Source organism: Pseudochaenichthys georgianus, chromosome 11 (assembly GCF_902827115.2).
Source record: "Pseudochaenichthys georgianus chromosome 11, fPseGeo1.2, whole genome shotgun sequence".
NCBI classification, from domain to species: Eukaryota; Metazoa; Chordata; class Actinopteri; order Perciformes; family Channichthyidae; genus Pseudochaenichthys; species Pseudochaenichthys georgianus.
This window is the reverse complement of record NC_047513.1, coordinates 23,011,553-23,030,601: the sequence shown is the minus strand read 5'-3', so window position 1 is coordinate 23,030,601 and position 19,049 is coordinate 23,011,553. Positions and strand designations below refer to the sequence as shown.

At 40.8% G+C, this 19,049-nt stretch overlaps 1 protein-coding gene across 1 annotated transcript in view; it reads right to left on the bottom strand.

Moving 5' to 3' along the window:
* LOC117454739 (neurabin-1-like) overlaps nt 1–19,049 on the bottom strand; it is a 32,088-nt gene that overhangs the window by 11,950 nt on the left and 1,089 nt on the right. Inside the window, exons 2-7 of the mRNA XM_071204763.1 lie at nt 18,463–18,583; nt 14,172–14,276; nt 9,789–9,924; nt 3,183–3,335; nt 1,001–1,054; nt 94–323 (exon numbers count right to left, since the gene is read on the bottom strand). Coding sequence (XP_071060864.1) covers nt 94–323; nt 1,001–1,054; nt 3,183–3,335; nt 9,789–9,924; nt 14,172–14,276; nt 18,463–18,583 — 799 coding nt within the window. The remainder of the gene's footprint in view (nt 1–93; nt 324–1,000; nt 1,055–3,182; nt 3,336–9,788; nt 9,925–14,171; nt 14,277–18,462; nt 18,584–19,049) is intronic.

Below are 19,049 nucleotides of genomic sequence, written 5' to 3'. Positions count from 1 at the left end.
AAATGTATTTCTTCTTGTAAAACAGAATATGTGCCAAGATAAGTTCTTACACAAGCAAGCAAACACTCAATCCAAGATGACCATTAAACTTACTTCTGCTGGAAGTCTTTGATGAGTTTCTTGGCCTTGTTGTACTTCTTCTCCAGAGTTTGGTACTGTGCCTGCGCCTCCTTCAGGTGTTCGTTGACCGTGTGGCAGAGGGTCTGCGCTTCGATCCAGTAGCTCTCCAGCTTCAGCATCCTCTCCTTGTTCTCCTCGATGCTGGCCTTCAGCTGGCTCTTCTCCTTCTCCCAGCGCTGCTTCTCCCTCTCCACTGACGTTAGCTGGGAGGGGACAAGACAACTTAAGTTGCAACAAAAAGGACGTTTTAAAAAGAAAGCTTTTATATTTTACCCTTCCCATTTACTATACAGTTTGTTCCTATAACCAAAGCATTTGTAGTTTTATTTATATTGACTGCAACTACATGAAAATGTGCAATAAACAAACCTAGATTTTAAAGACTGGGAAGGACATTACAGAGAGTAAAATGCAAAAGTCTGAGCAAAATCACGTTTTGAGACCATAAAAGGCATCAATGAATTTTTCTGTGAAAGTGGATCCACTCTAACTCTTAAAAAAAGCCTTTTAAGCACCACTGCTTGGGTGAATGTAATCATATTAACTCTCAGCACTTTAATTTGGGAATTAGTGATTAGTTCATTAACATTTGACGAAGCATATCAATTAAACACTTCATATGTGTATTTAAGAAAACATAAACACATGCATATACGCCGAAAAATAAAAAACTGTGATACCAGGTGCCCTAAATCACAATTTGTAAAGGCAACTACTGCAGCGTATTACAAGAAGCTTGATCAGATAAGATTAGCTACTGTTTTTCCTGTGTCCTGTCCTGAAACTATTCCCACATCTCGCTCACAAATAGTTTGAAACTCGACAAACTTCTGTCGTTAGCACCCATTAAGCCCGCACACTGACAGTCTTAATCTCTTACCTTGTTTTTAAGCTTCTGGATCTCGGCCTCCGTCACTGTGTGTTTGATCTGGAGCTGTTGGAGCAGAGGCGGAGACAAGAGGAGATAGGAGAGAAGAGAGAGGGTGGTCAGTGATCAAATGCATGGCTGGGCAGAATCTCTCTGCTGTGGATACTGTGAGAAGGACCGAGGCAGTCCTCTTCTGACAGCAGACAGATCCCAGCTCTGACACACAGTCTCAGAGGAGAGGCAGGAAGAGGAAGGAGATAGACAGATAAAAACTAGATACTTCAAAAAAAGTTATTTTGCATAGCATTACATCAAAAAAATCTGTCACTTTTTCAATACAATTCCATCCCCTATTAAAAACGGATTAAATCTTAATGCAAAAAGGCTTGCGTATCTTTTGAAGTGTATCATGGATGGAGTTGGAAATGGAGAGAGGGGAAAATGAGTGATGCATGGAAGTTGCAATGAGCAGTCGTTTGCAGGCAGGCAGAGCGGGATCGAGATAATGACAGAGAACTAAAAAAGAAGATGAGACAGAGAGAAAGAAGTGGATGTGGAACTAGAGATGTGGAAAGAGGAGCAAATGAGAGCTTTAGTAAGTGAGGCAGAAACACAGAAAAGGGGTAGAGAGGACTTTGGTAAATGGATGTATTTATATAGCACTTTTCCGTCTCTAAAAGCACTTTTATAACACAAGTCAATATGCCCCTATCCACATGCACACTGATGGCAATTACTTTGGGAGAATACCCATGTGATGTATGTTCTCAGACTGCTGAAGTCTCATATTAAGTTCACATTAACTTTTCTTGTTTTGTTAGGAGGGCATTTATAAATGTCCTGTAATGATTTCAATACAATGTGAACCTATACTTGAAACAGCTAAGTCCATCCAAAGTTTAATTATCACTTTTCTCACAAGCTTACAAAATAGATAAAGTAAAGTAATAACTTTGAAACGCCAAACTTAATTCAGTTTCATGATGCTGAATGCTGATAGTATTGATACCATCTTGTTTCTATTTGGCAACCGATGATGATAAGAACAAGTTGTGTTATAAAAATATATGTTATCTGACAAGCAACAAGAGTAATTTATTACCACATCCTCTTTTTATTATTTTTATAAAAGGCTTATCTGGTTGTCAGGTTGTTGTGCAAAATGTATCAAATGCAGCGAAGAAAGAAAAGGATGAAATAGGAAATGGGAAAGTCCTCAAAACGAAAACAAGGTGAAAGTTTGCACTGTGAGAGACAGAGGTGAAGAAACTGGAAGAAATGTATAAACCCTGTGACTAGGGATTGCATTATAGTTTTGCTCGGTATCCCCTGCGGTGTCTGCTGTGCAGCTGAAGCCATTTGTTAAATGTGTCAAACAGCTATTGTGGCAGTCTACAGAAAGACTCAAGTGTTACTGTGCCAAAAACAGTAGTGGAGTGTTCGATCGAAATCAGCCGCTCCCCACAGCGATAAAGCTAAGAAATCAGTTAACAGCCAGTGAACTCATTTTCTTTCATTTTCATTGGGACAGATGGGTCAGAGTTCATTGATACAGATGGGTCAGAGTTCATTGGGACAGATGGGTCAGAGTTCATTGGTACAGATGGGTCACAGTTCATTGGTACAGATGGGTCAGAGTTCATTGATACAGATGGGTCAGAGTTCATTGATACAGATGGGTCAGAGTTCATTGGTACAGATGGGTCAGAGTTCATTGGTACAGATGGGTCAGAGTTCATTGGTACAGTTGTGTCAGAGTTCATTGGTACAGATGGGTCAGAGTTCAACAACATGGCTTTCTATTCTCAGAGGCAGGTCCTGTGAACAGTATCGTAGATCAGGATACAAATTGATTCAAATTCAGGTTAAAGCTTTTTCTCTTCATCTGTGTGTTTAACCGAACATGGGTAATTAGAGATGTAATGAGCATTGGTCTCACGTAGCTTTTGTGTTCACGCCAATAATCTTCCAGATTAGGAATTAGGGAGGATAAGCAGATCTGAGATCCAGACAAAAAAATGTACTGTAACCCAGCCGAGTAAAAAGGGCTGTTACATTCCATTGTGTCTGTGTCTTTTGTTGTTTTATTGAATTGACTTTTCTGTTCTAGTGAGCGTGTGGGTATATTTGGTATTTCAAACGTATTCTTCAAAGCAGAGAAAAATGTGGTGGGACAAACTCAGTTTTTTTTTACCTCTCTGAACTTCTGGTAGAGTTTAGTGGCGTCTAACTCAGTGGGAGACAAGAGTTCCTCGGACTCTGGCAAGTCAAACACCTCGATGTTCTTGTCCTCGCCCGCCACCGTCCCGTCCCCATCCTCCTCATCTGTGGCGTACTCTCCTGTCTGCTGTAAGAGAAAACACAGTCAGTCATAAAGTCAATTTTCCTGCAAATACAGTAACTGTAACAGCACAATGTATGCATGTAAGAGACAAACACTCTCATGAATTTTCTAAACAAGCTAGCTTGAATTTAAATTTATAAAAAAAAAGAAAAAAACGATTTACTTGAACTTGTATGCTAAATAAAATAGTTAAAAGAAACATCAATTTAAGATACGATAAGATAAGATGGAAGTTTATTTATCCCCTTTGGGAAATTCAGGCATTTATAGCAGCAATAGGGTCAGAGTTAAAAACAGGATTCACACAAGGCAAAAATAAAGACAAAATAGAATAACATTTAAAAATAATAATACAAATTGTTGTGATAAAGTGATTAAGTGAAAAATGTATACCAATATAACTGTTAATACTGTACATGTTTTGGCTCACACATCCGGTAAGGAGATGTGTAATATCCGAATACCATCTTTGTTTGGATTAGGAAAAGGTGGCACAATTCGATGGTGCAGCAGATTGAATATTATTTCACCCAGATGGTTATGAGAGTCTATAGGTTTGGTTAAATAACTGATACTGAGGGATGGTTATCTCTGTGACTGTGTTTATAGAGAACATAGAGCACAAACTGTGTCTGGCTTTAGTCTCAGTCTTTTATTAGATTATTGTTTTAAAATTATTCAGCTTGAATATCAAAACTCATGAAGTTAGCTAACATTTATTTATAAAACGGACAAGTCAAATCAAGCAATCTGATTGGTTCTTAGCCGTGATATACTGAGCGTATACCACGGGTAGAATTGTAAATTACTTTTCACAACAAATCAGTATCCCTCCGCGCCTGAGAAAAACAGTATACAGTTGGGCTAAACTGGAACAAGAAAGCAGCGGAGAAGTAACGGGGCAGAAACCCTCCTTTTTACACAGCGGTCCAGACATAGACATCAAACTGCAAAACATATTCAGTGTGCAGTTCCTTAGGCATTGGGGCAGGGATATCTAGATAGGCTACTTTCCAAGGTTTGACATAATGAATTGTGCTACTTTTAAAGCAAGCAACGTTGTTTTCAAATCTGTAATCAAAGAGGTCCGCAAAAACGCTGTCGACCAATTAGATTGCTTGATTTGACTTGTCAGTTTTATAAATATATTTAAATTGATTCCGTTAGGAAACAAATTTACAAAGCATAAAATGGAAACATTTAAGATTAACTTCGACCTCCGGGGGGGTCTTACTATGGAGGAGTGGATTGAGGAGTGCCTATCTCCAGAAAAAAAAAAGCACCTAAACGACGACATGCAGAGCTACGAGAAGAGCAGGTAGACCAACTGGAAAAGTACCACCATTCAAAAGCTTTCTGATGCGGGTCTTGAAACAAAGCAGAAAAAGTATGACCGTTAGTGACCACAGGTGCGAAAGTCCTCTCCAGAGCTACTGGAAGCCCAATCTCGGGGACCGGAGAAAGTGGCGCAATATTCTCGCCATGCCAAGCATCAGCCTATAACAACCTCAACCTATACAATAACCACGTAAGCCATGCTACTGATGCTGGACAGTTTTTAAGTGGGTGCACAGTAAATCGCAACATACAAATGAGTGTAAATAAATAGCCAAATAATGGATCAACGCTTTCTGTCTAATATGTTCGCTAGCTGTTAGTGTATAGCAACCACCTCGCACTATGTTTCGTGCAGAAGGCAACGGAGGGACAATTTTATTTTGAACGTCATTATTTACGAATAAAAACTATTTAAATTAGAGTGTGTATTTTTCTTTCATATTGCCACACTTGGTAACCGTTTTATAAAAGCAATAGCTCACTTCAGGCCGTGAGCTATTGCTTAATTATTTAACTGCCAGCTTAATTGCTACAGTTTCTAAAAATCTGCAAGCAATCGTCTCCTCGTTTAGCATTACGAAATGAAAAGGCAGCTTTTGTCGTCCCACCGGCAGAGCTTCTGTGTACGGTAAGCTTTGACCCTTCAATATGGAGTTAGCTTGAGTTAGCCAGCCTGAACAGAGAAAACGCCCAGTCAGATATCCAGCTGTCAAACTGCAACATCTGTGTGTCCTCTCTCCGTTTCTCCCCCTGTCTTTCTCCCATCTCTCCTCAAAGCGTCAACAGTCAGAGTGCAGCATATTGCATGTCTAGAACTTCCAGAAACTCCTACCCATTTTCCATCATGCCATCTCTTTTTTTACGCTTTCTATCTTGTAATGCTATTTTAATGATACCAGTTATATAAAAATGAGGTAACACACTCACTTGGCCAAAACTTTGTCAAAAAATAAATTTGTTTGACAGCCTGGTCGGCCATAAGGAGGTTTTTTTTCCTATTAAAATAAGCCAGTTGAATTGGCCAAATTTAAATGTCACTTCTTATTATGATTAAATATGAGTCACCATCTTGCATCATGTTTAATGGGTTAGGGGGTAAATTAAGTGCGGTTTAAACCTATGATGGTATCTCTAAGGAGCACTCTCTAGATCTATAGATTTATCAAATATTTCTTTAAAAAATATATTTTTGATCGTTGACGTTGATGCAGGCCATTATGCTGCAAGCTTTCAAGGCAGTTTATATTTTCTCCAGTTCTCAAAAAAAAACTAAAATGAATGTTGGCACTGGCCATCAGACCTTAATGGATCGGTTGATTCACTTTTTGGCTGATGACCAACAGAGCCTTACATATCTAGTGGAGCTATTATGTAAAAAAGTGTCTGTCAGTGTACTCTTCATATCAATCAGTCCAAGTTGTTTTCCATTTATATATACTTTTATCATCTACATGTAAATAATAATGTCACTACTGTCCCCCACCTTCTTTCTCTCTGTCTCTGTTCCTCATACAATCTATCTTTCGCTTGTCGTTCGGTCTCGATTTGTAACACACATGTAGCACACACGCACACGCACACGCACACACACACACACACACAGTCTCATCTGCTCTGTCATCATCTTGGCCTGATATCCACTCCTCCTCATCTCGTCCATTTCCCTCCATCCATCTCCCACCCTGATAACCGACCTCGGCGGGCCTGATTTGTTTGCATGCATGGCGGACATAGAGTCCCATTTTCATAATAGGCTTGCTTGTTGCCATGGTACCAGCATCCCGCATTAAGGTCCCATTCACTGAAGGTGGAGTTAACCATTGAACAGGGCAGTCAAACACCAATTTGCATATGATAAATGCATCACCTCCTACCATATGAATAAAGGAGAGGAAGGGACGATTTAAGGAGAGATACTCTGTTGTTTAGAGGCTGCTCAGCGTATGATGATCCGCACCATGAATGTTAATGTGAGGAAGATGTGGTAAAATGATTGTTGCTCACTGGGGGAAAGGGCTTCTCCTTTGACTCGAGGAAGAGTGCATTTACGAGTGTGACAAAACAATGTGTTTTATATGCTGCTATTGTTGTAATGTTCCTTATGTTTTAAGTGTATCATTTAAAGCTAAATATATCCGTATTTTTTTATGTAAGTCAGTATAACAAAAGAAATCTCCAATACTAGACATTTATGAGTTAGCATAAATAGTAATTTACACATTTAAACCATTGGGAAATTCCATGTTCTTAGAAAGGTCTGAAATATCGGACTTGGATGTAAATAATTAGAAAGACCCTGAATAAGCAGATACAATGAATTCCTTACATCAGCCAAATTAAAAATAATGAAACCTGGATTTTATGGACACTGCCAGTTCTGCAGACATGCAACCCTCCTGAGAAATGGAAATGTGTAACTTCCCTGCCTCCCCATATGGTGATGGGATGTGTGTGTGTGTGTGTGTGTGTTCACGTGTCTCCATGTTGGTGTTGACATGAATAGATCTTTTCAGTCTTTACTCTCGAGTTAGACTTTTATTCTAGACGCTTACATTTGTACATTTGTTTGGATATAATTTTATCAAATATAATTATTCTCTTCCACCTTATTCAATGGAATCTCTATTCTTTAATCCAGAGTTTATAACATATAATAATACAGAGGAGAAATACTGACCACATTTTCCCACAGCCGAAGTAAACCTGATATTGCGCGTTTGGTCTCCATGCTGTCTTTATGTGTGTGTAGCATTTAAGTGCTGACAGATGGGCATGTGTGTGTGTTAGATCAGATATAATCAAACCCACAATTTGACTGATGTGTGTGTGTAATGACTATTGCTAACTGAAGCAGGATTTCTTCCTCTTAGGACAGGAGCCCCAGCACCAATAAAGAGCTGTCCGTCAGATCAACGCAGGCAGCACTCAAAAGTGAGAAATAACCTCCCTCAACACTCCCCCTGTTGAGAACTCCTTCTAACATTTATAGAGATATTAATATTGATGAGCTCCTTTTATTGCTCCATAGATCTTTGTAATGGTTTCGTAACTGTTTACATATCGACAGTTACGTAGGGGTTATGGATGCTTGGTGCTCAACGCAGGCAGATTTCAAGTGTGTTTTTACAGCGGTTGGTAATGTATGTATGGATTAACTATTTTAATACAATCAGCATTGTTATGTTCATGCCTCCTTCTGGGGATCTGTGGAGCAGGGTGCTCACTTGAAGTTAATTACTGTTACACTGCTTATGGGATTGGCCGAGGATCAAATCATTTTGGAAAGATGTACTTGACAAATCATCACAAATAGTTTTCATCAAACGTCCAGAAAGTTGATTCCTGGGTCTGTTCTCTTAGATTCCAAGGCTTAATAACAAATAACAACAAGTAACACATCCTATAGCTAAACATACAATATCCTAACCAGTGAGTGTTTTTTATATGGATAACATTCCTATTCCTACAAATTCCTTTGGAAAATAATTATGCACATCCAAGATTCTTTAATACCAGCTTTGTGATGCACTATTGGAACTTATTTACTATTTTATATTTAGAATAGTTATTGTATTTGATTGGATATATTTGTGTCGCGTCGAAAGGAGCCAGTTGAGGTGGTACGGGCACCTAGTTAGGATGCCACCTGGGCGCCTCCCTAGGGAGGTGTTCCAGGCACGTCCAGCTGGGAAGAGACCAAGGGGTAGACCTAGGACCAGGTGGAGGGATTATATCTCTTCGCTGGCCTGGGAGCGCCTTGGGATCCCCCAGTCAGAGCTGGTTGATGTCGCCAGGGAAAAGAAAGTTTGGGGCTCTCTGCTGGAACTGCTACCCCCGCGACCCGACCACGGATAAGCGGGAGAAGATGGATGGATGAATATTTAATGTTTTATTAAATGATGTCTTTGTTAACGTTATTATTATTTACTTTCCTTAGTAACTTTGAATGAAGATTCTTCCAAATTGGCAATGAATATATGTTTATACTGTATATATATATAAATATGTTCTGCATAGTTTTGATTTGCATTCTACATCCTTGATCTGAACTAACAGAGAGCAGGACTAAAGCCACAGGAGGGAGGCTTCTTCTGTGTTTGAATCAGAGAGTGCAGTGAGATTGTAGCTAATGGCTGAATTGTGGACTCTGTGCAGGAGCTTTAATATGAGCTGACAGTGTTTCATGTGTGATGGGAGCGCTTGGATCAGCTTCCGGGGCCTGGGGAGGAGTTTCTTATGCATGAAGGCTTTTCATCCAACAGGAAATGAAAGACCTCAAACATCACTAACAGTGAGGCCCGGGTTAGTATGTTTCAGCATGTACATTTACACATGACTGCAGCTGTGTGTGTTAGTGAGGATGAGCTATGCATTGATTTGTGGTACTACTGTGTATAGTATGTAATTACATTGAGTGTGAGCGTGTCTACATGCCGGTGTGTCTCCGGGGTGCGCACACACACACACACACACACACACACACACACACACACACACACACACACACACACACACACACACACACACACACACACACACACACACACACACACACACACACACACACACACACACACACACACACACACACACACACACACACACACACACACACACACACACACACACACACACACACACACATGACCATGAGCTCAGTGTCTGTTGGATTAAACGTGCTGTGAGTAAGCAGCAGGGGAAACGCTGAGTGATGCTTTCTAGAACTCACATGGCATCCTCTTCATTTGTGTGTGTCCGTTAGAGAGAGTGTATTCTGTGTGCCAGCATCAAAGCCCACTGTCAGTCTGTCTTGTGGAGTTAATAACCTAAAACTTCCATGAAACTGTCAAGAGAAGGGAGCTGATTTACATTAAGTGACAACTAGAAGCTTACATTTTCCAATGAAGTGACATGTATAAGAAGTGTCTGAACTGACAGCGGCTGAACTTCAAATACATGTGGATATAATGAGCGTCATGAATAAAGGATGTTCCTTTTATCCAGGGGGGCATTGGACCCTATTTGCACATTGGAAAATGGTTCCACACTATGGGGTACATCCTCTTATAAGTATGTATGAACATTAATTGAATGCCCCGTCCAGACTCCGGTCTTTACCTCGTCATCGTCGGCGTCATACTGAGCGTACTGCTGCTCCAGCAGCTCTCTCTGCCTCCTCTCCTGCTCCAGGGTCTGCTGGATGAGCGTGGCCACCTCACTCTGCTGGCCCGGACGCTCCCGGCCAATCACAAACCTGCAACCAAACACACTGTTAATGACAGTCCTGGCAACACACATATGATTATGTAACAGTGACTGTGCATTTATAAAAAAATATATATATCATGTTGTGTTTAATTGATGAAATCATCATCATCATTTCCACCGTGTGGCATTAGTTTGAATGGCAATTATAAATTTTCTGAGAATCTGTTTCTACAAAATGGTACATTTTAAAGTAAAGGGAAATGTTGTCAATGATGAATTCTAGTAAATAAAAATCACAATTTCTTAAGGGTCTCGTTTTTTTAAGGCTTATTTGTTTATGTTAACTGTTTATTTTAAGATTTCACATAGAAAAGAATATAAATAAATAAATGAAAAAAATATCTCTTTCATATTTTTCCCTTACAGATGAGATCTTTCTCATTTAGATATACAGATGTATTGCACAAACTACCTATTCATGATGACCTTTTAGACTTCTGCTATAATTGATTGTATATTCTTCTCATATTGCCATTTGTCCAGAGAAAAGTGCATAGCAGGCACTTTGTGAGAGCAGCAGAGGCGCACAGCAACATGGCAATGACAGTGATATCTGCTGACGAATCAGGGCAGGGCTGGGAGACGGGACACACATAATAATATGAGAGGACAGTCAGCTCAAAGAGGCAGCCTGTTATTAGCCTGGCAAGGAACTAAATGTAGAAAGCCCCGGGCTCTGCCTCCGAGCTACTGCAGTTCCTCCTGAGACCCACCAACAATACACATCACATTAGCATGTAGATAAAGGGAGCGGGGAAAGAGCATAAACAATGTGTTTAGTTTGTGCCAAATATAACCTGCCCCCGTGCAAATGGTGTGTGTTTGGATTATTTAAGGGACAAAGATTTATATAATTATCTTAGATTCAATAGCACAGAAGGATAAACTCTTCCTATCATTGTTGCTTCACTGTTAATAGTGTCACTGCTACTCCTAACATCATATACAGTCTATTTTTGACGAAACCAAGAAATGATTTATAAGAATTCCTTTGACCTATTCCAAAAACTTTCAACCCAGCAGGGGTCCTATAACTGTGTGTGTGTGTGTGTGTGTGTGTGTGTGTGTGTGTGTGTGTGTGTGTGTGTGTGTGTGTGTGTGTGTGTGTGTGTGTGTTGTGTAAGAAGCATGTTTCTATTTACTGTACATGTACAAGTGAGTGTGTTAGAGTGAGAGAGGGAGACAGGCAGAGGGAGAAAGAGAGAGTGGATTCGAGACGGAGCCTAATCAAGTGAATTCAGTTCCTGAGAGCTGTTTCAAATATTTCTAAAGCCGCGGTAGAAAAAGGCCTTACGCTCCAGCAGAGAGGCATTTCTGATTTACATGTGAAGGAACAACTAAAGGGCAGGACAGATTAAAAAAAAGTATGAAACAAAAAGAAGAAAGAAAAAGAAAGGTGAGGACCCTTGTTAAGTTAAGTACTGTACTGGAACGAGCCTTTGGACAGCAGGGAGGTCTGAGGAGCAGCTGACCTGGAAACAGCCTCTCTCCTCACGCATGGGGAGTCTGTCTTGTTTCCTCTGGCCTCCCACTGCTGAGAGGCAGCCACACACAGCGCTGCTTCAGCTGCAGAAACCTTCACTACTGATCTCATTTACTCCGGGGTTGACAGGCATTAAAGGATGTCAGCGTGGGATCAGGGCTAACAGATATGACTGGTCCAACACAGTGGGTACATGTAGAGATGTTCTGCTTTTGTTCAACTCTTTTTCACTAGTTGTTCGTGGACATTGGGTGCATCATGATAGAGTGTTTTATACTCAATTTCTCAAAACATGTCATTAAAATAAAGAAAGTCCTTTTGTCAGTATTTTCTGATTCCCCTATTGGACATTCAGCCCTGTTTGATGCATATGTTTTAATTTATAAAATGTCCTAAAGCTGCTGGGAAGTAGATTTTTTAATAAAAAGTAACCAAAAGAAACGTTAAGTGTTCACTTGAAAGTTTTTTTCACAACAATGGAGCTTTGTGACAAAAGGACAAATTCTACCGTAAATCTGGTTTTGGCAAATCAGAAGGATAAATTAATGTTTGGTCTTTGGCCTTTTTCATTGTATATGTTGACAATAAAATACATTTAGAATATTGCATACATCTTCATTTAGAAGTGAAAAGGACAATCAATCAAAGAAGGTGCATACAATTTGAGCTACTGCTTATTTGTTATTTTAAGCACAACATTAACAGTGCTGTGTGTTTTGAAAAGGAAGACAACATTATTTTGAGTTCCACTTACAGGAAAGCCAAAAAAGGTGCTTTAAACCACGTTGGACAAAAACATGGTCTATATTCAGCAACTGTCTTCCTTAAGTGAGATAAAGTATGATGCTGCCAAGAGCACATTTTATCTCGTGTTTCCCCACAAGTGGTCCCACTGGAACTGCAAGTCACGGTTAAATATAGCTAAAATTGCAAATCTAGGACAGTTGGCCACAAAACCTCTAGTGATCAGGCAGAGAGAGAAGGATTTACTGAGGAGAAGAATGAAGAGGAGGAGGCAGAAGAAGAGTGAGTGGGTGAGACATGATGGAGGAAGACTGAAATAGGGAAAGAGCACGGAGGAAGGGAAGAGTGAAAATAGGTCTGCCATGGAAAACAACAGCGAGTTATTATTACAATTTGCTGCAAGATTGTGACAGAAGTGTATTTTTTATTCCCTAGATGTCGTTTTTTACAACTCATATCTTGTAAGTAATTCAGTGTGACTCTAGATCTTTGGCCGATTAGAGTATAAAGCTTTCGGCACTGCTCTCTTAATCTATAAACAGACGGCAGGTGATAAATGGGACATTTTCAAGGCCGCCGCCCCTATAGTGTCACATCCTGGTATGTGGAAAAACGCCCCCTGTCAATGTTAGTTGAGCAAACAGCATCTGTTCTGATACTGTTGGACATGTCTTTGTTTAGCCACCAGCTCCTGGGCACTGCACTACTCACACACACACACACACACACACACACACACACACACACACACACACACACACACACACACACACACACACACACACCACACACACACACACACACACACACACACACACACACACACACACACACACACCACACACACACACACACACACACACACCACACACACACACACACACACACACACACACACACACACACACACACACACACACACACACACACACACACACACACACACACACACACACACACACACACACACACACACACACACACACACACACACACACACACACACCCTATCTTTCAAAGCACACTGAGGATGTTAATTTACTCAACAGCTGTCTTAACATGTGCAGTGTAGATATAGATGGATGGCTCAATTAATTAGACAAATTGAAGCATGACATTGTAAACAAAGCTTACTTGTTATGCAAACAGAGGTTGAAACAGCACAGAGTAAAGAGAGGATTCAGAGAAGAGGACAGGGGATACTCGATAGCAGATGATGGTGAGAAAGAAAAAATGACAAGAGCAAGCAATTAGTTAGAGAAAGTAAGAGGATTACAATATTGCCAAGGACAGCACTTGCTTTCCAAATGGAAGACTTCCTGCCACGCTGTCTGCTCCCCACCGCTCTAAATGCACCCCTGCCAAATCTGCTCAAGTATCAAACACACATATTGTGTTCCCACATCTTCCAGTATCTCAGATATGGTAATGGCTCTAAGGGGCTTGCCAAACAAAATCCCATCTTTAAGCATGGCTGCTTAAAAGGCTGTTTTGCAAACTTCTGCACCGTGACAGCAGGAAGAGCAGCGTTCACAATTGAACCGTGCAGCGATACTGAAAAGTGAAGAATGTTCTCACTGATCACTGCTCTGTTAAAAAAGGACATTTCTAGAGGCTTCAGTTTGTTAGTGATGCTGTCTGGTAGCGTACGATGGTACGTCTGGTTTCTGGGGCTGATAGCTGCTCGACACACTTCTATAATCTCATGATAATCCAAATGTCCTCATCAGGCAGGGAAAACATACAAATCTTTAGTGTGTATGTAATCAAATAAACTGATTAAAGCACTGAATTTGATCATATTTTATATTAAAGGTTCAAGTGCTAGTGGAGTAGCATGATCAAATTGACCTTGATTCAATTTCACTCTTTTAATAGTAAAAGAGGCATCAGTAGCAGCATTGTTTTTGCAGTTTAATAAAATATAGGATCATAACACTTCATAGTGGACTCATCATTTGCTGTAACTGCCTTTTAGTTTATGGTTGTGTGTTTGTGGGTCGTACCTGACCACTCCGGATGTGTTCCTGAGGACGGAGGCAGCGAAGCTCTGGGTGACGCCCACCAGGCTGGTCCCATCCACCTCCACGATCTGGTCGTTCACCTTGATCCTGACACAAAGAAAAACGTTGTCAACAATCTTTAGAGCAAGTGTTACTGTCTTCATGTATACATGTAAACTGAAAGATTACATAATGACGTATGCATCAAAGTGACTACAAGAGAAACAAGGGACAAACAAGCTGGCCAGGGCTTTCGTGCGTATTCTCATTATTTTTAACGGTGACAGACTTTCTTGCGCTCTTAGATTTCCACTGGGAAAGCTCCAGATGATTGCCTAACCAAGAGACAGAAGAGATGAGGCTCAAAACCAAGTAGGAGGGCTAACAAGGACATGAAGGCCAACTAGCCTTTTGCCCTGAGCCACAGACACAGACAGGGTTTCTGCTCTGGACACGATCAGAGGTCAGGTCAGCGCTCGATATGAAGGGACATTTCCTGATGATCCAGTATTCAGGACAGGGGGATACAGAACAAAAAAATTAGATGTCCTTCAATTTAAAACCTCTTGAAAATCTGCATAAAAACCAGACCAATAAGGGTTCTGAATAATGTTTTTGACTAATGAATAAAACAAAAACTCGCTCACATTATCAACATAACAGCCTATTGTTCTCATTCAGAACACATTTATAATTTATTCTAAAACAAAACACTCTGATCTTCACTTTAGAGTTCCTGACATTTAATTGTGTCCTATTATCATCCTCTTCATGAAATAAAATGCTCCTCAACTCAGCATAGCTACTCTGGAGACTGAAAGTGATGTAACTATTTCAAGAGTTTTATCAGGTATTTACCACAGAAATCCCTTAGCATGCACCATAATACAATTGTGTAATACATTGAAACAAGGGCACTACAGAATTTGGTGCAAATGTCTATTAATGCTAGTATCTAAGCACTACTCCCCATCGAGAGCCTCTTAACTCAATTTAGCTTAATTTGAAACAACGATTGAATTGTAGGCCGAATATAAAAAAAGGTTACATTTATTAGCAGCATTTATTGTTAAACTGTGGTAATGAAGTGATTGAGAATGACACTTTCATTAAAGTGAGGGACTGGCAATAAACATTAGATTAGTTGAAGGGTGCAGAAGAGGCTGAGATATCATTTGGGTTATGCTCCCAATTTACAGTTTCTTTCTGTAAATTACAATTTTGCTGCAAAGTCAAGATCCAAATCAAACAATGTCCTCCGACAGTTGCATCAACCACTGCAGTGACCAGAGCAGAGGTCGCGTTAACCATTTTTTTTAAACAATGACGGATAAATCTGAAAGCAGTCCGTCATTTTGAGTGATTAGAACAAATTCAGAACAGCGCCAAAGTTTCCCCGCAGCGAGGCTCCGGTGTTATGCCGTGTTATGCATGCCCTCCAAAAAGGTCATGATACCGTTTCCAAAACTAAACCTAACTGTGCCGTACAAATCATTAGAATGTCTGTGAGTTTTGGCTTTACGCTGTGCACGCTCCCGCGAGGTGCAGCAGCCATGCATAACACGGCGCATGTGAACTGTCCCCCGCCCCCCCGTTGACAGTTCACGAGCATGCTTCCCCCCCCTCGTCAGAGTTGTGTAAAGGCCGACGGGTAATTCTGGATTTTGACGGAAGTTTTACGATCCTGTCCGTCAAAATGACGGACAGCAAAAAAGTCTAGCGCAACCTCTGGACCAGAGCTCCTTTCTCACAACATCCAGCCGTTGCAGAGCAGGATTCAATTTGACCTTGACGCCCAAGCACATCAAGCAGAGTCGTCATGTGGATGTATGGAGAGACACGTCAGACTGGCAGGTAGACACAGAGCGAGGTGGTTGTCCGACAGTCAGCAGCTCACACTCTTTCCTCATCTTCTTAGCATCTAACGTCTCAATTTTGCTTTAGGTGACCGAGGCTGAGGGACATACAGCTGCCGCGCGAAGGTATTAGGAAAACATGTAAATACAAATTGACAACTAAGGAAGATTCACACAAGTATATACCAACACACGTCATCTCATAACCCCCATCTCACCCAGGTACATACACACCTAGGGTCATCTGCACCAGACAAAACAGTGAGTCACGCAGCCAAGCCCATCTATCTGTCTGCCCGTGTGTGTGTGTGTGTCTTCCCGTGTGTGTGCGTCAGACCATTTAGTCCGACTCAGCAAAAACAAAAGAGCCCTATAGCTGGAAAGGGTCATGATAAAAGGAAATTACATTCTGTGTGTGTGAGTGACACAGCACTAAGAAGGGCAATGACTGTGCACAAGTATCCAGTTATTATTAGAGACATCTTCTCTCATGTGTTTATTTTCTAATTTTGTTCTCTGTTATATCATGTTTCAACAATGCATTACACAGACTATGAAAACATTTTGAAAAAAGTAAAGAGGATTTATTCCATTTCCCACTCTGTTTGCTTAAAGGTCAGCTGCAAATGGGATCAAAGTTGAATTGGCTGAACTGTAAATGGAGTTTTAACAGAAGCTGAATAGTGAACTGCAATGAGAGCAACACTTCAACACCCATGTCTACAATGGTAGGATATTAGCGTGTGATACGCAGTGTTTCACACATTTTGGACAGTGGCTAATGTCGTCATATACAATTAAATGTATCACCGAGTGGATAAAAGAACACAATTATGTTCAAAAGAAAACAGCCCAACTGTACAAAGCACATGTTTGGTCTCATCTAACTATCTAATAGAAAAACTAATGGCCTGTATTTCATGAAACTGGAAGCGTGGAGCAAACATTTTGGAGTAGATCCAAGACACCAGGTGCATATATTAATTATATTTCAAACACTGCACATGTGCTGTATTTATGTGTTGTCAGAATAATTGTTCAAATTAGTTTCAAACTAGGAAATGTTTCTGTGCTATTCTATTTAACAAAAGTCTTTTGACAAGGATTGTTGACAGGATTGATCCAAGCTGAATATGTGCTGGTGACACATAGAGGGACAAGACACCCAACAAAGATATGCAGCTGAAATCAAACAAGAAACAACACAGATGTATTGTATCGTTTAGTTTAACAGGACACCCCTAAATCAATTTTTTCAAATGTAATGTCAGTCATCTTTAGAACATTGCTGCTCGCCTGGCTGAACATGTAGGTAAATCATTTCTCATCTCTTCTGATTACGTAAGAGTTTTTACAGCAAAAGCATTCGATATACTGTAAACAACTGAGAACACTTAAAACTGTTTTTAACAACATGAAAGAAAATTAATCCTTGAAGGAAACACACCAACAAAAAACTGCACTAGGGTTCCCAGTGTGTATGCAGAGCTTAGTGCAGAGCTACTAAGTGCTTAGTGCTAAGTGCTTAGTGCAGTGCTAACTGTTCTCATACTGCGCAGAATGGATGGGCCTATCACTGTTTGAATCTTTCTACAAGGATACTCAAACCACACACACACGCACGCACACACGCGCGCGCACGCACGCACGCGCGCACGCACGCACGCACGCACGCACACACACACACACCACACACACACACACACACACACACACACACACACACACACACACACACACACACACACACACACACACACACACACACACACACACACACACACACCACACACACACACAGGTAGAAGCTGGTGGTGTCAGAGGCAGAAAAGCCCAGCTTGCCTGCTGGGAAGCTGTCATCTCCTCCTCTACCGCTGACTGAGTGCTTAGTCTGCACTGTTCACGCTTTATAATGAACAAAAACACCACAGTTTCTCCATGACAACAGCAACACACACAACATCATCTAGGGACATAGATGGAGACACGCCAAATATGGAAGACTTCACAACACTCGGTTCTACAGCCTTTTGCAAACTTACACATAAAAAAAAGAAATATAAGACTCAAATGTAATGTTTTTGCCCCACAATACACACAAATTCCCACGTACACAGATTTCGTCCTGTGTGAGAATTCATGGTCCCACACCGTGTCTCTCTCAGTGGAGCTAATCCGAACCCCTGCTGCTAAATCTGACAGGGACTGAGTGTGACTGTGTGACTGGGTTTGTGTGTGAGAGTCAGAGAGGGTGGTGGCGGGTACAAAACTGAAACAAAATGGCTGGTTATTAATTGCTTTTTAGAATTTGTGTACAATAAGTGATGGGTTCACCTTTGGTAACACACTGAGCATTCATCTATCTCATCTGCTTTAATGTGTCTCCCTACAAATGGCTCAGAAATATGTGTGACATCCAATAGGAAAGCAGATCTCACCTGCTGTCCGTCTCAGCAGCTCCGCCCTCGATGACGGTCTTGACGAAGATGCCCAGTTTCTCCAGGCCTGCGTCAGCGCCGACACCCATCCCGATGATGCTGATCCCCAGACCGTCTTCATCTGAAAAACATACTTCAGAGTTACAGTGTGGTATGTCTGGGAACTCTTTAAAGGTCCCCTATTATACTGTTTTTCATCAATATATTATAGGTCTCAGATATATACAAAACATGTCTCTGAAGTGTTTTGGCTCGAAGATCACCCATTGTAGCATTACCCATAATCCCCTCTGTTTCATAGCCCTGTTTCAAAAGTTCTGATTCTCTGTCTGTTACTTTAGATGAAAATAAGAAGCCACTCCCAACGCCCCTCTGAGAGCTATTTGGTTAAATAACTGCTCTAGGATGAGATTCAGGTGATAAGGTGAGCCTTGGTTGGTGATTGGCTAATGGTTAGACAACCCAAAAAAACATTATGACATCATAAAGTGGCCAAAATCTGATCAGCTCATTTTCAGACAGGTTTTTATATAAATGGATCAGAACAAAAAGTGAGCGAATCTTTTTTCCTGAACCGTTCAGAATCT